At 37.3% G+C, this 20216-nt stretch overlaps 1 protein-coding gene across 1 annotated transcript in view; it reads right to left on the bottom strand.

Moving 5' to 3' along the window:
* LOC115213696 (protein strawberry notch homolog 1) overlaps positions 1–20216 on the bottom strand; it is a 90412-nt gene that overhangs the window by 28370 nt on the left and 41826 nt on the right. The window contains exons 5-16 of the mRNA XM_029782593.2: positions 19139–19304; positions 18772–18981; positions 15980–16064; positions 15751–15841; positions 14222–14383; positions 12974–13109; positions 9488–9593; positions 9055–9208; positions 6193–6375; positions 5970–6067; positions 3614–3759; positions 322–480 (exon numbers count right to left, since the gene is read on the bottom strand). Of these exons, the coding sequence (XP_029638453.1) occupies positions 322–480; positions 3614–3759; positions 5970–6067; positions 6193–6375; positions 9055–9208; positions 9488–9593; positions 12974–13109; positions 14222–14383; positions 15751–15841; positions 15980–16064; positions 18772–18981; positions 19139–19304 (1696 nt within the window). The remainder of the gene's footprint in view (positions 1–321; positions 481–3613; positions 3760–5969; positions 6068–6192; positions 6376–9054; positions 9209–9487; positions 9594–12973; positions 13110–14221; positions 14384–15750; positions 15842–15979; positions 16065–18771; positions 18982–19138; positions 19305–20216) is intronic.

Here is a 20216-nt window from a genome sequence, read left to right on the forward strand (position 1 = left end):
TTATATATATATATATATATATATGTCCCTGTCTTGATATTAGCATATTTGTGGTTAACAAAATCACTTTTCATACAAAAGTAGTGTCTAAAAACAAGTCCAGCCATTGAGCTGCTTGTGTTTGAAGGACTAGGAGAAATAATACCTAGCTTGGAAACAGAGGAGGGTTAATGACAGCAAGAGCATCCAGCCTTAGTAAATCTCCCTCATCAAGTTTCATCTGAACCACGCATGGAAAAATGGACATTAAATCAATTTCAACCTTTTTTTTTTAATAATGGCAAAATTTTAGCTTCCTATAGAAGTTGACACATTTCTTACCTTCATCACTGTCTGAGCCACTACCAAATGGATTAAAATCATCACTAGATTCGGACTCAGAAGTCTCACTTAGACTTAAACTTATATCACTGCTGTCTGAACTGGAATCATCAGAAAAGTCTGTCTTTTGACGTTTTGCATTCCCATCTTGATTGTTCCCTGAAATAAAACAAGAAATAAAGCAATGAGAAAAGCTAACCAATAACAAGTGGCCAGGGGTCAGCCTGTAAAATTGAAACAAGTCTACATCAACCACATATTGACACACCAAATAGTATTATTATATTCTATTTCTTGCCAACATTTCTACTGAAAGTAAGACTAAATTAAAAACGATAACCTCATGATTATATCTTTTACTTGTTTCAGTTACTAGACTGCAGCCATTCTGAAGAATTTTTAGTCAAATTGATCGATCCCAGTATTCCCCTATTCCTTATTTTATCAAAAGCCTCATTATCACCATCGTTTAACGTCCGCTTTCCATGCTAGCATGGGTTGGACGATTTTGACTGGCGAACCAGATGGCTGCACCAGGCTCCAATCTTGATCTGGCAGAGTTTCTACAGCTGGATGCCCTTCCTAATGCCAACCACTCCGAGAGTGTAGCGGGTGCTTTTACGTGCCACTGGCACGAGGGCCAGTCAGGCAGTACTGGCAACGACCACACTCAAATGGTGTTTTTTACGTGCCACTTGCACAGGAGCCAGTCCAGCGACGCTGGCAACAACCTCGCTTGAATGTTTTTTAAACGTGCCAGTAAGGCGACGCTGATAACGATCACACTCAAATGGTGCTTTTTACATGCCACTGGCACAGAAGCCAGTCAGCTGCTCTGGCAATGATCACGCTCAGATGGTGCTCTTAGCACTCCACTAGCACGGATGCCAGTCTAGAATTTGATTTCAATTACTTACTTTATCAGTCTCTATTGTCACTAAGTTATAGGAACATAAACACACCAACACCAGTTGTCAAGTATACAGCACCATATGTTTCTCAGTCCTATATTGCTTGAAACTCCACAAATTAAATCACCCTTTTACATTAGTTTTTAAGAGAGTTGTTATGATTCCCCTAATTCAAGGGAGAAAACTTCCTCCCATTTACACAAGTTTATATTTAGAAAAAGAATCAAAATCACTTTTCTTCAGTTTTCTATCTCTTCAGAAACACCCAACAAATCTGAAAGGATACTGGAATCAACAGGATTTTGCTGATGTTGGATTAAAACAGAGAAATGCTTTTACTGATGTGTCTAGACTTTAGGGTCATAAAGTGTATGAGAGAAAAAAAGACAATTCTCTATCTAGCAGGGAATTTATTTTCTGAAGTTGAAGTCTTCAATAACAAATGTACTTTAAAACCACATTTTGAAAAAAATACATTAAAATTAGAATTAAGAACTTTCTATAGTGTTGACAGTAATTGCTTTATTTTAGTTACATACTCCAAAACTAATTAATAGGCAGCTTTCTTTATTACTGTATAAATTCTGTAACAATTGTTAACATAAACCTCATGTTGCTGGATTTTTGTCATTTGGGGGGGGGGGGGGTCATTTTCTATCAAAACTTTCATTGAAAAATAACAATTCATTCAAGTGACAGCTTATTTGATGATATAATCAATGAGAACCAGAGTAATATATCTATAACTTCCAGCAGATATGATGTCCAAATTCAATTGGATTTTTTTTTAAGTGACTTGGCTAAAATAATACCAGAAACCCTGAACCATTAACCAATGTTCTTTGTCCAGAAATGCTTTAAGGACTTAATTTTTACATCATTTTCAACCCCTCACCTTTTTTAATTGATTTACTGAACTACTAATATTTGTATCACAGTAAACTTATGCTGCATGACCAGGACATTGTACTAAACAAATCAAACACAGATAGATTTATTACCACATAAGTTATGTCGGTATCAAGAATACAATATGGCAATGCTTTTACTAGTGTGTAGCCTAACCAATTTGGAAAATCTGCTACTTGGGCTTCAACACCTGTCTGCTTACAGACTAGTGAGGTTTAAACTGCCTAGAAAAATCTATCAAAAAGACCATAATAGAAATAAAAACATGCAACAGATGAAGAATTTAGGCTTTGGACTTGTCCCAATTCATAAAGACTTGTAATTTAGAAACAGCATGAATGCTTTAATTGAACAGGTTTCTAACACAAGTAGTTTTAAAATATGGTAAATGCATGAAAATCATAAAATAATTTCAGAATTATTTAATAATAAACCTTCTTATTATAGACATAAGACCTGAAAATTTGTGAGAAGCGGGTTGCCAGTTACATCAACCCCAAATCACAATTGGTACTTATTTCATCGACTCCAAGAGGAAGAAAAGCAAAGTCGATCTCGGCAGAATTTTAACTCAGAATGTAAAGTCAGAAGACACAGTGCTAAGCATTTTGTCTGGCGTGCTAACAATTCTGCCAGCTCACTGAAGCAGTAATAATAATCCATGCAATAGCACTCATGGCTTCTAATCTTAACTGATCGAATGTGTTAAAATGTACATAGTTTGTCTTGGTATAAAAGATGGGCTAAGGCTAATATTCTGCTCAATATCACAGATTTGCTTGACCTTAAACCAGTCGAGCATGTCCCTTAGTGGTTGACAATATGTGCATCTCTGACCATGAGCAAGAGTAGTGGGGGATCATCATAGCCATGTATTGACAGGGATTCTTTGGGGTTTGAATTATTCACTCCTGGCAACGTGGGTGTTTCATTTATCATCCATAATCCTTATTCAGGTAGATTGGGCTACTTGACTTGAAGAAAATTCTAACTGGGCCCCACATGTAAGGTCATGCGCTGTTTTATCTTGATACGAAATCACCATGTTGCACACACATGGTTGTAATGCATATGCCTGGGGTACCCTTATCAGACAAGTAGTTATGATGGGTTTATTGGGCTTTATATATTTGTACCCCAACGCCACTTTGGTGGCAGGCTGCACTCTCACTCAAAAATAATTATAATGATGGTAATAATAATAATCTTTTCTATTCTAAGCACAAGGCCCGAAACTTTTGGGGAGTGGGAGCCAGTCGATTAGATCGACCCCAGTACGCAACTGGTACTTAATTTATTGACACCGATAAGATGAAAGGCAAAGTCAATCTCAGCTGAATTTGAACTCAGAACATAAAGACAGTCGAAATACCGCTAAGCATTTCGACCAGTGTGCTAATGTTTCTGCCAGCTCACCACCTTGGCAGTGGCAGCAGTAGTTGTAGTAGTAGTAATAATTATAATAATAATACCTTTCTTTCTTTTCATATTACTGTTCAAACTGGAACCATTATCTGAAAAACCATCGCTCTTACATCCTCCCAGATTGAGGAAATCCATTGTTTTTCGCCTGTCAGGTGCAGGAAAGTGTTTTTCGACTAATGTTTGGAAAACACCTCTGAAATATTGAAGTAAAACAATTTAGTTAGTATTACAACTATTTATTTCACTGTTGTTTATATCGTAGAAAGGTAACAGACACCCAAATCAAAAGTCAAACTGACTTTTGACATTTGTTCTGTCTATAGCTAAATCAGGTCATCAAGTTAATAACCATCACTTGTAAAAATCACCACAATTCAAACACATTCTGAACCATTCCATTCATTCTATCATTGCATAGTTTAGTGTCAATTAATTTACTTCTCTCATCTCCTTGGTGACACTCAGCATCACTTATTCATAAGACAGACCCAAACCACCTTTCATAGACGTGAACATTGTGCATATTTCACTCTCGCCCCTGTAAACCCCTTAAGTGCAATATCCATGCAACATTATTACTACCCTTGCCAGCTCAAGTAACAACTCCTTAATCCAGGGGTTCTCAACCATTTTTTTTACTTATGGACACCTTTGGTTCTTATTTAACTTGGGTGGACCCTCATAGCCATTCAATGTTCAAAAAATCCTATTTTATTTTTATACTTAAATATTATTAGGATTTGTATAAAATTATTAAAAAAGGGGTTTCAGGGAATAGCATCCCTGCCTTCCTCAGCTAGTTTTCCCACATTTCTTAAAAAAATTGTGGTAGAGGCCTTGGTCTTGGGACCACTCATGTCTAGAAACTGAGGTTGGGGGGTAAGCAAGGGCGTGCTGCCCATAGAAAATCCAGCTCCAAAAAAGCCTCACCATAGCTAAAGAGAATGGGCACCAGCCAGCTGAAAGGTTGGGGTGGGCTGCACCTGCCTGCCTCGGTTGCTATGGCATTGAGGTAGATCCGGCCACCCACTTTAACGAGGACAAAACCCAGATTTAAAACATTGGATGATGATAAAAGTAATCGTTAAAATATTTTGTGTACTGTAGACAAATCACTAATTTATTGCACATAAACGTTACTGGTCTAGGCCCCTAAAAAATTACTGTGGAGCCCTAATTTACTATATTGCATCTATGGACCCCACAAAATCTTACATGGGCCCTGGCTGAGAACCCTTGTCTTAATCCTTTAGCATTCAGATTACTTATTTATTCACATTGTTGTATTTTGGGAACTTTTTTTTTTCTTTGCTCATGTGTTAATGTTTCAGATTTGCCTGAGTTTTGCTGAAAATGTTCCAAACTTGGAATTATGATCTACATCGTGTTGGCCTTTAAGATTTCACCTGTAGATCATAATTCCAAGTTTGGAACATTTTCAGCAAAACTCAGGCAAATCTGAAACATTAACACATGAGCAAAGAAAAAAAAAAAAAGTTCCCAAAATACAACCAGTCCTGAACAGAAACAGATCTGTATGAGGCTTTTCAAATATGTATTTGGTTTACTTAAAGAGAACATCTATATTTCCCCATAGCTGATGCTTGCTTTCAAATATATAATTACAGATTTGCATATATAAAACATGTTTTGGGTATTCTGGACTATACTAGCATGATGATGATGAAATTGAGTTTATATATATAATATTAGGGAGTATAACTCCAAACTTATAGGGAAAAATTCAGTTTAGTATTAAATCAAATTTCACAATATAAATATATAAAATATAAATTAGAGATAAAACCACTATTATGCAATTCAAACAATGATAGACATAAACCAAAACATAAATAACAAATAACATATATTTTATTTGTTATGTTTTGGTTTAATGTCTATCATTGTTTGAATTGCATAATAGTGGTTTTATCTCTAATTTATATTTTATATATATATTGGATTAGATTGCCTGTGTCCAGTCTACTGCTGGACAATGGCCTCAGCACGTTCTCTCCACCAATCACAGTCTGTTGTGGAGGCTGTGAATTTGAGCTCGAGAACATACAGGTTTTGAGGATACTACTCTTCCACACTGGTTTGGCATGGCTTAGCAGAGGGATGGAGTTTTTATACCTTTACCTGGGTGTACTTAAATTCAGCTACATTAACTCGGGGCTCAACTGGTGCTTATTTTATAGACTCCCTCCCCCACAAAAGGATGAAAGACAAAGGAGGCCCCAGCAGAATCTGAATCCAGAACATAAGGACAGATGAAATATTGCTAAGCATTTCGCCCAGTATACTAACAATTCTGCCAGGTCACCTTGAACACACACACATATATATAACAGACACTTAGAAATTGTGTTATAATCTAATAATTGCAGTAAAAGATCTTACTTAGCAGTTGAGACAAAATCATTGAGCTCCCCACCATGTTCCTCGAGCTGTTCCAAAGTACGGGCTTCACCAGTAGATTGCAGGCCAATTACAACACACTGCACAACAAAATGAATTGGGATTAAATTATTTTATGCATTCAGGAATATAAAACAAAAAACAAAATCTTTTTCTAATAGGGGGAAGGAAAAAAAGACAAAGGAAAAAAGGCGAGCAAAATTACCTTTCCATTTTTGACTGCTTCTCGAGTGAGTTTCACACAGTGTCCCACTTTTGCCGATATACAGAGATACTTGAAAAAGCGTTGATGTGCAGACCAAAACTGTCCCCACATTGACTTTCTCATTCGCTGCTCAGCTCCAATTAATTCGGCTGCTTTTTGGAACAATTCTCGTGCTCGTACCCACTAAAATCAAATAATAAACTCTATTTTATATAGGTATATACACAATATATGCATACACACACACACACACACGTATATAATACACAAAGTAAAGTGGTTGACATTAAGAAGGGTGTTCAACCATAGAAATTATGCCAAAGCTGACTTTGGGGCCAGGCACAGCTCCCTGGCTTGTTGGACCCTGTCAAACCATCAAATCGATGCCAGCATGGAAGACAGATGTAAAAAGGATACATGGCTAAATTGTTAAGAAGTTAATTTCACAACCACATGGTCATGTGTTCAATCCCATTGCATGGCATTTGAAACAAATGTCATTTTCTATAGCCTCAAGGTAACTCAAACATTTTCAGCAAAACTGGGTAGATGGAAATTATATGGACGCCTGACAGATAGGATGTATTTGTTCTCCAAAAGTGCAGCTTCGTCACAGTTTCATAGTGATTCTGCTAAAGAATTATGTTAAGAGTACATTATGACTGCGAAATAGTCAGCCACTTACATGTTAATTCAATGAACAGGAAATTCCTTTTATCAAACACAGACATGGTCGTGTAGTAAGAAGCTTGCTTCCCAACCACATGGTTCCAGGTTCAGTCCCACTGTATGACACCGTGGGCAAGTGTCTTCTACTATAGCCTCGGGCCAATCAGAGCCTTGTGAGTGGATTTGGTAGATGGAAACTGAAAGAAGCCTTTCGTGTATATGTGTCCCCCCCACCACTGGCTGACAGTTGATGTTGGTGTGTTTATATCTCTGTAACTTAGCAGCTCAGCTAAAGAGACTGATAGAACAAGTACATAAGTACCAGGCTTTAAAAATAAAAAAAGTACTGGTGTCGATTCATTCGACTAAAAGTGTTCAAGGCTGTACCCCAGCATGGCCACAGTCTAACGACTGAAAGAAGTAGACGATAAAAGATAAGCAACTGGATCCTAATCACCAAAACCAACAGAGGAGTATCCACCCATGTATTCACAAATTACAGAACTACTCTATTGCTAAGATGATGGTAAATTTCAAGTGAAATCTTACCAGCAGAAACATTTATTTTAACAACACAAAGCGTCGCCTTACTGGCACTTGTGCCCATGCTAGTAGGGTGCCAAGAGCACCATCTGAGCATGATCGTTGCCAGAACAGCCAACTGGCTCCATGCCGGTGGCACATAAAAGGCACCATTTGAGTGTGATCGTTACCAATGTCGCCTTACTGGCACCTGTGCCGCTGGCATGTGTAAAAAGATTCGAGCGAGCTCATTGCCAGTATCACCTGACTGGCGCGTAAAAAGCACCCACTACACTCTCGGAGTGGTTGGCGTTAGGAAGGGTATCCAGCTGTAGAAACTTTGCCAGATCAAGATTGGAGCCTGGTGCAGCCGTCTGGTTCGCCAGCCCTCAGTCAAAATCGTCCAACCCATGCTAGCATGAAAAGCAGACGTTAAATGATGATGATGATGACAAAATGGAAAACAAAGAAGGGTAAAGATTTTAGAGTTTTCATTATAAACACACATTTTGCAGGTATGTTCACACGTTGATTCTTCCCAGCTCAGTTTTTTTCCCAACTTCACTTCTGTTGCAACAAATTTTAATCAGTGTTATTGAAATATTTTTAAGACAGTAACATAACATTTAATTTTACTTTGAATGACTTTATGCAAAATAACTGTTCTCAATTTTCATACTCTTCTGATGTCACTAAGACAATATTGCCAAAAAAGCATTTAGTCCTTTAACACACACAAATGAAAAATTATATTTATGTAAACATTCCCATCTAATTGGTGCCTTCTGAGCTAACTTAATTACAAGTAATTATATCAGAGTCTTAGTTCGTGAGTTACATCTTGCAGATGCCCAGGCTGGGTACTAACTACAATCTCACCGGTCTGAGCAGGCCTGGAAAGATCAGAGTACTGCCCCATCTCGAAATAACATATATAAATATTCCCTTGTCGGTGGCACATAAAAAGCACCATCCGAACGTGGCCGATGCCAGTGCCGTCTTCCGTGCCAGTGGCACATAACAAGCACCAACCGATTGTGTTCATTGCTAGCCTCTGTGCCAGTGGCACGTAAAAAGCATCCACTACACTCTCGGAGTAGTTGGCATTAGGAAGGACATCCAGCTGTAGAAACACTGCCAGATCAGACTGGAGCCTGGTGCAGCCTCCTGGATTCCCAGACCCCAGTGGAACCGTCCAACCCATGCCAGCATGGAAAACACATTAAATGATGATGATGTTGGAATTTGCTTGAAGCACTACAAAAGCACGAAAAAAAATACCTTTAAGCAATACAAGCAAGAATTTAGGCAAAATAATTAGGTGATGACAATGGATAAAAACTAAAAGAAATTGTATTATCTTATTTAGATTGTTTGATGCTTCTATCATATTTTGGAAAAGATTCCTCTTATCAAATATATAAGTATTACAAGCAAAAAGAAAATCCTAGCACAATAAGCCAATTTCTATAAACTCTAATGAAATTACTTATAGATCAGAATATGCTTCCAAGCGATTTCACAAGACCATTTCACACCTCCGCAACATGTAGAAACCCATAAAGTAGTCGAACAACCTGCTACAAAGCATTCAATTCTTACTGGTTTGAGAAGATTGGTAACACAATAAACAGGACACTGAGTTTAAAGCGATTAAATAAGACAACTCACCAATTCCACTGATTTGTTGTAAACTAACACAAAATCTTTTGAAAGAGTTATTTCCTCTATTCGAAAAGAAGTTCCGACAAAACTCAACTGACGAGCTATATACATGCCTCGTAGTTTCATATCCATAGCTACAAGTTCCATAGCACCAACACCACTAGAAAACAAAATATAGATAATTTAGATCACTTTATTTTTTATATATATATATATATATATATATACACACACACACACACAATCTTGAAAGCATCTCATATACATTGTGTATGCAATGTAAAATAACAATATTTGGAACACAAAGCAGTAAATATATCTAACTCGCACCAATTTTTAAAATGATTGGCCTTCAAATGTTGGGTATTACATGCATAATACCCTACATAGGGAACCAAGTATAACCTTCATTTAGTGTATAACATTCATTTAAACCTACCGTCTCTCCACAGCCTGTATAAAATCATTGAATTCTTTAAATGGTGTACCATGACCCCATAATCCAAGTCGTGTCATGTACGCCATATTTTTTGGTTCGGATGCACCTAGGGTTCAAAAACAAAATAGAAAACTTTTAAAAAACACATTAAAAACAAAATCTATACTTAGAGATACTTCCGAAAAATATTCAGAAAATACATGAAATAGATATTCAGAAAATATCGGACATTCTCCATATTCACAAATATGAGTTGGCACACACATCACACATAGATACTAAGCCATATCAAAAATAAGACTGTCAATCTCCTAAACAGGAATTCACCGACAAACACTTATAACTTTCCTATTTCCACTTCAATGGTACAATGGTTTTTGTTCTGATTAATTTATTAACCATACAACATCTTAGGCTTAGTTCTCCTTATTTCATTCCCTTCACTGTCTTATACATGTCCCTGCCCAACATCAAACTGATATAAACTGACTTAATACCAAATAGTTATATTTAATCACAAGTATGAGAGCCTGAACAGGCCACAATTACTGTCATAGTTGTATTTCCTGGAGATCATCATCATCGTTTAACATCTGCTTTCCATGCTAGCATAGGTTGGACGAATGACTGAGGGCTGGCGAACCAGATGGCTACACCAGACTCCAATCTTGATCTGGCAGAGTTTCTACAGCTTGATGCCCTTCCTAACGTCAACCACTCCAAGAGTGTAGTGGGTGCTTTTACGTGCCACTGGCATGGCGCCAGTCAGGTGTTACTGGCAACGACCACGCTCGAATCTCTTACACATGCCACCAGCACAAGTGCCAGTAAGGCGATGCTGGTAACGATCATGCTTAAACGATGTCTTTTATGTGCCACCGGCACGAATAACTAATAAAAATATAAACAGCCTGTGCTGATGCCACATAAAAACACAAGTGTGCTGGTGCTACATGAAAAGCACCGAGTATGCTCTGTAAAGTGGTTAGTGTTAGGATGGGCATCCAGTCATAGAAACCATGCCAAAACAGATGACTAGAGCCTGATGTAGCTCTCCAGTTTGTCAGCTCTTGTCAAACCATCCAACCTTTGGCAGCATGGAATACAGATGTTAAATTATGATGATGATGAATAATTTCAAAGTTTGAAATCTTAAGACTATGCTCTTGCACCTCACCACCACCATATTTATCTCCATTCCAATAATTCTCACTCACCTTTGTATAAAGCAGGATAGCCATGTGCCTCCTCCATAGCAAGACACCTATGCTTGTCCCACTCTTATCCTTTTGCCTTCAACATACAGCATACAACTCTATCCCTCCCTCAAATTCACTCCCACATAATCAAAGGGCTTTTTCCTTTTCCCTTCTTTACCTTGCAAGTTACTTGGCCACCTCCACTAATTCTGATGTCACAAAAATTACACCCAGTACACACTGCATTGTAAAGTGCTGTTTTAGGGAAGGCATCCAACCATAGAACCCATACCAAAGCTGACATCAGGTCCTGACACAGCTCTGCGACTCATCATATCTTACGAAACCATGCAACCCAAGCCAGCATGGAAAGTGGATGTTAATTAAATACAATAATGATGAAAAGTAAAAAGAAAATTAAGAAAACTTTATATAAACAGGAATAAACTTTAAAAAGAAACCAATAAATTTCAACAGTATATCTGTCAAGTATAAGACAACAACTATAAGTTACAGTTAAAGCTGATCTTCACACAATAATAATGAAAGAAAGAAAACTAATCATTAATTTCACACTTTTTCTTTATTATCAGGTCATTCCATAAGTTCTGTCCGATTTTACCTTTTTAAAATTGAAGGAAATTTAATAGTATTTTAGAATGTCTAATGGAATTAAAAATTATTTTTATGCATTTGTTTACATTTAAACTAATTAAATATTATTTTACAGAATAATAGAATTAAAATTTCTATGATTAAAACCCTTTCTAACATGGAAGTATCCAAAGAACATTTGAAGCACAATGCTTTATGAGTACAAAAGAGGAAACTCTGCAGCCGAAACGACTCAAAACACACTCAGTTTATGGGAAAGAATGCTTGAATGAAAGAACTTGCAGAAGATGGTTTGCAAAATTCAGAAGTGGAGAGTTCAGCCTTGAAGGTGAAGATCGAACAGGACGTCCAGTTGAGTTTGATGATAAGCTCCTTGAGGCATTACTTGAAGAAAATCCTGCATTATCAGTTGAAGAATTGGCAATAAAGTTTAGTTCAAACCATACAACTGTTTGTCGTCATCTTCAACAACTTGGAAAGGTTCCTAAACTTGGAAAATGGGTGCCTCATGAATTGTCCAAAAGCAACCGCAAATCCCAAGTTGACATCCGCTCTCCTCTTCATCCTCGCGAACTCATTTCACTCTTTTTTGGATAGACTTGTGACTTGTGATAAGAAATGGATCTTCTATCAAAATGTTAAACATTGTAAATAGTGGCTTGGTAAAAGGAAAAAAGCTCAACCACAACAGAGAAGGGAACTTCATGGGAAAACGTTTTTTCTATCTGGTGGGATTAATTCACTTTGAATTGTTACCACCTAATGCAACAATCAATTCTCAAATCTACTGTCAGCAATCAGAGCGTTTGAACCGAACTTTGAAGAAAAAAAGACCTGCTTTAGTGAATTGAAAAGGAGCGATGTTTCATCAGGACAATGCACGACCCCACACTGAAAAGATCACATCACAGAAGATCAAAGAGCTTGGTTGGGAAAAAAATTCCTCATCCACCTTATTCTCCCAACCTTGCTTCTTCAGATTACCATTTGTTTCGTAGTTTATAGAATCATTTGGGGGGGCATAACTCTCGCAAGCCAGGAAGAGGTCGAAACTGATATTTCAGAGTTCTTCGCAGCGAAACTAAAAGAGTTTTAAACTGAGGGGATTAAAAATCTTGTAAATAGATGGAAGGAAGTCATAGATAATCAGGGAAAGTACATTGATGATCAAATTTCAGTTGAATATAACATTTGATCACTTGTTTTCTTTATTCAAAATCTGGACAGAACTTATGGGATGACCTGATAGTAAACTGAAAACACGGTAAAAACCCGTTCATCTAACACTGTCCATTTTATCTGTAAATGTTCTAAATTTATTGCATTGTTTTCAAGCTCACTCTCTCTCTCTCTCTCTCTCTCCAAACTATCTACTAAAAACAATTTTTTCATGTAGTTTACATTATCTATTCTGTCATATCTATCTCTTACTGACATTAATTAGTCAAAATATAACAACCACAATACCTAAAATTGACAAAGGAGGTGGCACTGAGCCAATTAATAAAATGCTAGCATCTGATTGGTACTTATTTTAATTTTATCAGTCTCAAAGGACAAAGCTAACCCTGAGTTAATGTCACTAAACACTTTGCTATCAATTTTGCTGTTCGTAACAGTTTTTAGTCAAAAGTGAAACACAAATATCAGATAAAAAAAAAAAAAAACTTACCAGTTGCACTAGCATATATAACTCTAGATTTGGGTAGTTTGTTCTGTAGTTCAAGTACTGTCTGTCCCGTTTTGGTTGGTTTACTAGAACCAACAGGACACAAATTTTTGGCCCTGTGGCATTCATCAAAAACAATCTAAGAAAACAAAGTTAAGGAAATTAATACTTTCATAGCTTTTACCTGAAGAAGAAACAAACAGCAAAATAAGTGATGAGGTTTAATTTTTTTTTTCTTTCTTTCACAAAGAAAAATTAACCCATAAAGTGCTGGGATTTGCACTTACATAGCAGGGACTGCTGAACACATTTTAAGAAAATGAAACTACCATGCACACACACACAAAAAAAAAAGGAAAAATGTCAAACTTAGTATATAATGGTGGCAAGTTTTACATCATCTGAAAAGTCATTAGTTGAACTATTAGTCCTCTTGCATTCTGGGGGTTATCGGAACATTTGAGTAACATTAGACCCCAACAAACGCCCATAAGTTAAATGCATCTATCTGGGCCATGATCGTGGCCCATCGAGCTTAATGTGTGAAGTAAATTTGTTAGAGAAAACATGTACCATCTAAGATATTATTTTGTCTTTTACTTGTTTCAGTTATTAGGCTGAGACCATGCTGGGGCACCACCTTGAAGAATTTTTAGTTGAATGAAATGACCACCCTACTTTTATTTTTGTTTAGCTTGGTACTTATTCTATCAGTTTCCTTCGCAGAACCCCTAAATTATGGGGACATAAACACACCAACACCAGATGTCAAGCACCGGTGGGAGACAAACATATGCACGCATATATACGATGGGCCTTTCAGTTTCCATCAACCAAACCCACTCACAAGGTTTTCGTCAGCCCAAGGTGTCATGCAGGGAACTGAACCTGGAACCATGTGGTTGGGAAGCAAGCTTCTTACCACAGCCACACCTATTTCTTTACTACCCACAAGGGGCTAAACACAGAGAGGACAAACAAGGACAAACAAAATGGATTAAGTCGATTATATTGACCCCAGTGCGTACCTGGTACTTATTTAATCGAGGATGAAAGGCAAAGTTGACCTCGGCGGAATTTGAACTCAGAACGTAGCGGCAGACGAAATACCGCTAAGCATTTCGCTCTGCATGCTAATGTTTCTGCCAGCTACACCTGCACATTTATAATTAAAAATTCCATTTAATTCTTTGGTTCAAAATAAATTTATGACAAATTTAGAAATATCTGTGTTTTTTAAGAAAAGGATACAACACCATCAAAATCTTCACCACACCATCTTAGAATTTGTTTCAACCGGGTTTTATATTTTCCATCAGACTGGCTTTCACCAATCAATGAGGAATATGTAGCAAATATTACACCTTTCTTCACGCTACCATTTTCTTTTGATGAAATCTTTGCATACTTGAACTAAAAAACAAAGAACACAGAAAGTTTATTAAGTTAGAAGATTTTGCAAGCAGCATGAAAATACATTATAATGTTTAAAAGATTAAAACCTAAAAACATAAAACTTGGAGAGAAAACAAACAGTTCAAAAACAAAATACTTAAATATTTGAAATACTAAGTAAAATACTGCATTTATAAGTTGCAATATTTTATACTCGATTCTAACAGAGAAAAGTGGAGTGTGACTTATACATGGAGCAGCAAAACTAACATGAAACTTGTGTAGTAAGGCTTAATCATCATCATTTAGCGTCTGTTTTCCATGTTGGTATGGGTTAGATCAGAGGGTTGCCAAATTCTTTCAACCATCGACCCCCTTTGGCTACTTTTCCTTCTGCAACAACCAAACTTCTCATTTAAAATACCATAATACCCTACCCTACCATATCTTGATATGACAATGGTGATATTGATGATGGCATATTTAAACAGAAAAACACACACCAATTTTGATGTATTGGTTTTGTGTATACAGTTCACTTTGCAACCAAATGGTCTAGAGTTCCATCTCACTTGGTGTGACCATAGGCAGGTGTAGTCTTGGCTGACTAGTGCCATGTGAGTAGAACTGATAGACAGGACAAACTGTATGGAAGCCCATAGTCACTGTTATTATCATCATTATTTCAATGTCCACTTTTCTATGGTTGCATGGATCAGATTAAACTTGTCAAGGAGGATTTTCTACAACTGGATGATCTTTGCTGTTTCCAAAAAAGAAATATTTCTCCAAGTTCTTCAAACACAAAAGCTCAATAATGGCGGACATGTATGTCTTCGGGGAAGATTACAGATATATGTATGAACTTTGATCAGTGTGCAAATGTCAAGAAAAGGTGCCGCACATATACACACACGCACGTGCTGTTTTTGAGTGTATGGCTGTGATTTTTTTCAGCTTCTGTCTACGAAGTTCACAAATAAGGCATTGGCCAACCTCAGAATATAATACAGGAAACTTTCTCAAAATGCCTCATAGTGGAACTGGAACAGAAACCACAGGCATTGTGGAGGGACAGGGACACATGCAGTTACACATGTGCATGCCCCATGTATGTTAATGTGAATGTTTACATTCTGCGTCTTTGCATGAGCTAAACAAAATCTGTTTGCATTCCATGTCAGTACAACATCCTCTCACTCTGCACTCTAAGATAAGCGGAATAAAAAAAAATCCCTTAAAGAACTGTTAAGGGTTAGTGATTTAAAGGACATTCAGTTGCAAAACCATACCTCAATAATATATATTCGTTCAACATAGATAAATAGACATGGTTATCAAACAAACGGACAAGTTAAAAATCATTACAAATTACAGGAATTTACCTTATTTAATGGATGGACTTCTATCTTTGAGGCTCCAATATCTTTTAGATCTCTCTCAGCATCAACTTTTAAGTCATTAGAGACACTGAACCTGTTAATAACAAAAGGCATCCATTTATTTCAGAAACCAATTTAACAATAAACCAAGATCATTCAAAAAAAATATATTAAATGCAAAATGAGATATGTGCATATGCAAAAAGAAAATAACTGCAGAAATTTCACATACCAAAGTGCACGTTTTCTGCCTTGCAAATAATTTTCAAAAATAATTCCAGCAACTGTTCGGCCTTTTCCAACACCAGCCCCATCACCTGAAAATTAAGTTAAAGATAAATAATATACTTCACAAAAACCCCAGCCAAATAACTGGGCTTCTCAGACTTTATTATAATGGAGCTTATATAAGTAGTCTTTTATCCTTTTACTTGTTTCAGTCACTTGACTGTGGCCATGCTGGAGCACCGGCTTTAGTAGAACAAATTGACCCCCCAGGACTTATTCTGTAAGCCAAGTACTTATTCTGTCGGTCTCATTTGCTGAACCACTAAGTTACGGGGATGTAAACATACCAGCATCGGTTGTCAAGTGATGGAGGGGTGACAAATACAAACACACATAAATATATATATATATGTATGTATGTGTATGTATATATATATATATATATAATATATATATATATATATATATATATACATACATACATACACACACATGCAATGGGCTTCTTTCAGTTTCCGTCTACCAAATCCACTCACAAGGTTTTGGTCGGCCCGAGGCTATAGTAGAAGATACTTGCCCAAGCTGCCACACAGTGGGGCTGAACCCAGAACCATGTGGTTGAGAAGCAAACTTCTTACCACACAGCCACTCCTGTGCTTGTCTATGTATGTAACTGAAATAATACTAACTTTTTGTCACTGCATATCATACACCCTTGTCATGTGAACCATACTTCATACCACCTTTTAAACCATCCATCTCTCTGAAGAAATGAAATGGGGAGAGAGATGAGGGAGGGATATTGTGTACTGGTACAAGGGAGTACCATCTTTTCTATCTGCTGCATCTCTGTATAATGATATTTTAACCCACACCAAGTGGCACCAAAATATGTCAGCTGGCCTTGGTATTCAACAAAAGAGCTACTACATGATTGCTCATTCCACTGGAAATAGCAATTAAATCTCCCTCAAATCACACCCTACCATTTTAGATTAAAGTATATACTGGACAAAGTGATTCCTGAAACAAAAAACAATGGTCAGAATTGGAATGCCTTTTATCACAGGCCTACTCATTCAGAAATTATCAATAGTTAAACACCAGTCACCTTTACTGCAAGCCAAGGTATGGTTACTATACATCTGCTAGACAAGGCAGGCAAATTTCCCTCAAGTGCACTCATCATTTACACTGGGTTACAATGTATTAAATTCCTGTGTATTCCTATACTGCACCTCAAGCATATCGTAGGATTTCTCATATGGCAGTTTTGAATCCTTTCCTGCTAATTGAAACTGTCTTTGTTAAGTATATTTGAAGAGTTTCGATTCTAGAATCTGCTTCCATATTTTGGAACTTTTACTTGAATTCTTTAACTGAGTGGGCTATGAGAAGCACATCATCAGCATACAGGAGTTCTCGTGGAGAGCCAGTCTTAAATTCTTGTTATGGCCTTGAGAACTATATAAAACAGGAAGAGTCAAAACAAGGCCCTGATGGACACAGCTGCATACTAAATTCCTTACTGTACTCATTGCTGACTGACAATAAATTGCTCTATACTCAGGAGACCAGTTATCTATAATTAGTTTTTTCAGTGACTGATGCCAGTACCTCCTGATTGGCTCTTATGCCAGTGGCACGTAAAAAGCACTATCCAAACATGGTCAATGCCAGTACCCACTGACAGGCGCCCGTGCCAGTGACACGTAAAAAGCACTATCCGAATGTGATCGATGCCTGCCTGACTGACTGGTTCCTGTACCGGTGGCATGTAAAAAGCACCCACTACACTCAGGTGGTTGGCATTAGGAAGGGCATCCAAGCAGTAGAAACATTGCCAGATCAGATTGGAGCCTGGTGCAGCTTCTATTAAACTGTCCAACCCATGCCAACATGGGAAATGGACGTTAAACGATGATGAAGATCAGACCACATTGTGATTGCTTCTCCTGGTCAACAAATACTAATTATTAAATTACAAATTAAAAGCAGCTCTAGCAATGTAAACATTATCAGTTACACACACATAGTTTACATGTTTTGTTTACACAACCCATTTGCAACAGGATAGTATCCAGGGAAAGCTCCCTACATGACGTCTTAAAGAACACCAAGTGCCACTGACCAGGTGAGACAACTTGCCCCAAAGTGATCAAGAATGGTAAATACCAATACTTCACCATTATTATAGCTTATCAATACCATGTTCTCGGATTACCCCAAAACAAAATGAATTGCTGGCCTCGTATTTATATGCAAATATTATTAGGTATACTGATTTGCTGTAGGCTAAGAATTTCTGAAACAACTGTCTGATTACAAAGTTCTTTTTTAAAAAATATAACTGGTTGGAAGAACACAAACAAGAATGAAGTAACAAATTAGTAAAACCTATCTAAACTACACTCTCGGAGTGGTTGGCACTAGGAAGGGCATCCAGCTGTAGAAACTCTGCCAGATCAAGATTAGAGCCTGATGCAGCCATCTGGTTCGCCAGCCCTCAGTCAAAATCATCCAACCCATGCTAGCATGGAAAGCGGACATTAAACGATGATGATGATGAATCTAAAGTCAGTAATTTCAGCTGATCTTACAAAGTCATATGTTCAAGTGAAAACACTGAGTTTCTTTAATTTTTATTACACTGATATATAAAACAAAAAGCTTTATAATTTTAGTAAAACACCAAAGATTTTAGAAGTTTTGACAAGAGATTGACGCAAAGAATAAATAGTAAATTACTTAGTAGTAATAGATGAGGAATGTTTGTAAAGACTATTTTATACATACCAATAAGGAATCCAGCCCGATCTCCACTTGGCATGATGGTATCATGGCGTTGACAGGCGTATGTAATTGATTCTAACTGAAGGGCTGATAACTGGCCAGTGTCTATAGTTGAGTCAGGAAGATGAACTTTGTACCGCACATTTGGAGGTTCCACACTGGATAAAGAACTTGATTCGACCACAGCATCGGGGTGTTTTTCACCAATACGTACTACAAGAATAAATAATCGAATGAAAATGGCTGGTGGAATTAAATGTTGATATTCTTGGAAATATAATTATACAAATCAAGACGAAATAAGAAATTATTACAAACACAAGAGACAATTACTTTGAAATGAATAAATAACAAAATAAAGATAACATACATTTGGTTGGCATATATTCAGAATATGTTTCAGCTTGACCAAGTTCCTCAATCTCTTCTTCAACTTCTTCTTCTTCTGGTATGTTGTTATGATGATGATGGTGGTGATGGTGATGGTGGTGATGATGATAATGAGGTGTGCGAAGTGGCATATTGATCCCAGGAGCCTATCAAATACATTTAAAAATGAAAAAGATAAGCATCATTATACTGCAATCATGAGACAAAAAAAGGTCGAGAATATGATTTATCTAAGGCAGGGGTTCTCAACCATTTTTTATCTACGGACCCCTTTGATTACTATTTTATTCTGGTGGACTCCCATAGCCACTTGATGTTTAAAAACTAGTTTCATAGAAACTTCTTTCAAAATTCCCATTTTGCTTTTCATACATTAACTTGCCTTACTGGCACTTGTGCCTGTGCTAGAAGGGTGCCAAGAGCACCATCTGAGTGTGATCGTTGCCAGAGCGGCTAACTGGCTTCCGTGTCGGTGGCACGTAGAAGGGCACCATTCGAGTGTGATCATTGCCAGCGTCGCCTTACTGGCACCTGTAAAAAGATTCGAGCTAGGTCACTACTAGTACCGCCTGACCGGTCCACGTGCCGGTGGCACGTAAAAGACATCCACTACACTCTCGGAGTGGTTGGCATTAGGAAGGGCATCCAGCTGTAGAAACTCTGCCAGATCAAGATTGGAACCTGGTGCAGCCATCTGGTTCGCCAGCCCTTAGTCAAAATTGTCCAACCCATGCTAGCATGGAAAATGGACATTAAACGATGATGGTGATGAACTTGTATAGATTGAACCATGTAAATTGTTAGAGAAAGAAACCTAGCTGTTTCTTGCAGTACATACAAACATCTAAAGCAACATTTTTTCAAGGGCCCTTTAAATACTATTGTAGATCCCCAATTTACTATTTTATTGCACGGACCCCCAAAAATCTTATATGGACCCTGGTTGAGAATCACTGAACTAAGCAGATGTTAAGAATATGATCTGAAAAACACATCATGACTGCAAAGGGAGAATTACAATTTGTTTAATAAGTATCTAGAATTTGTTTGTCTCTTCA

Source organism: Octopus sinensis, linkage group LG1, assembly GCF_006345805.1.
Source record: "Octopus sinensis linkage group LG1, ASM634580v1, whole genome shotgun sequence".
In the NCBI taxonomy this organism is placed as follows: Eukaryota; Metazoa; Mollusca; class Cephalopoda; order Octopoda; family Octopodidae; genus Octopus; species Octopus sinensis.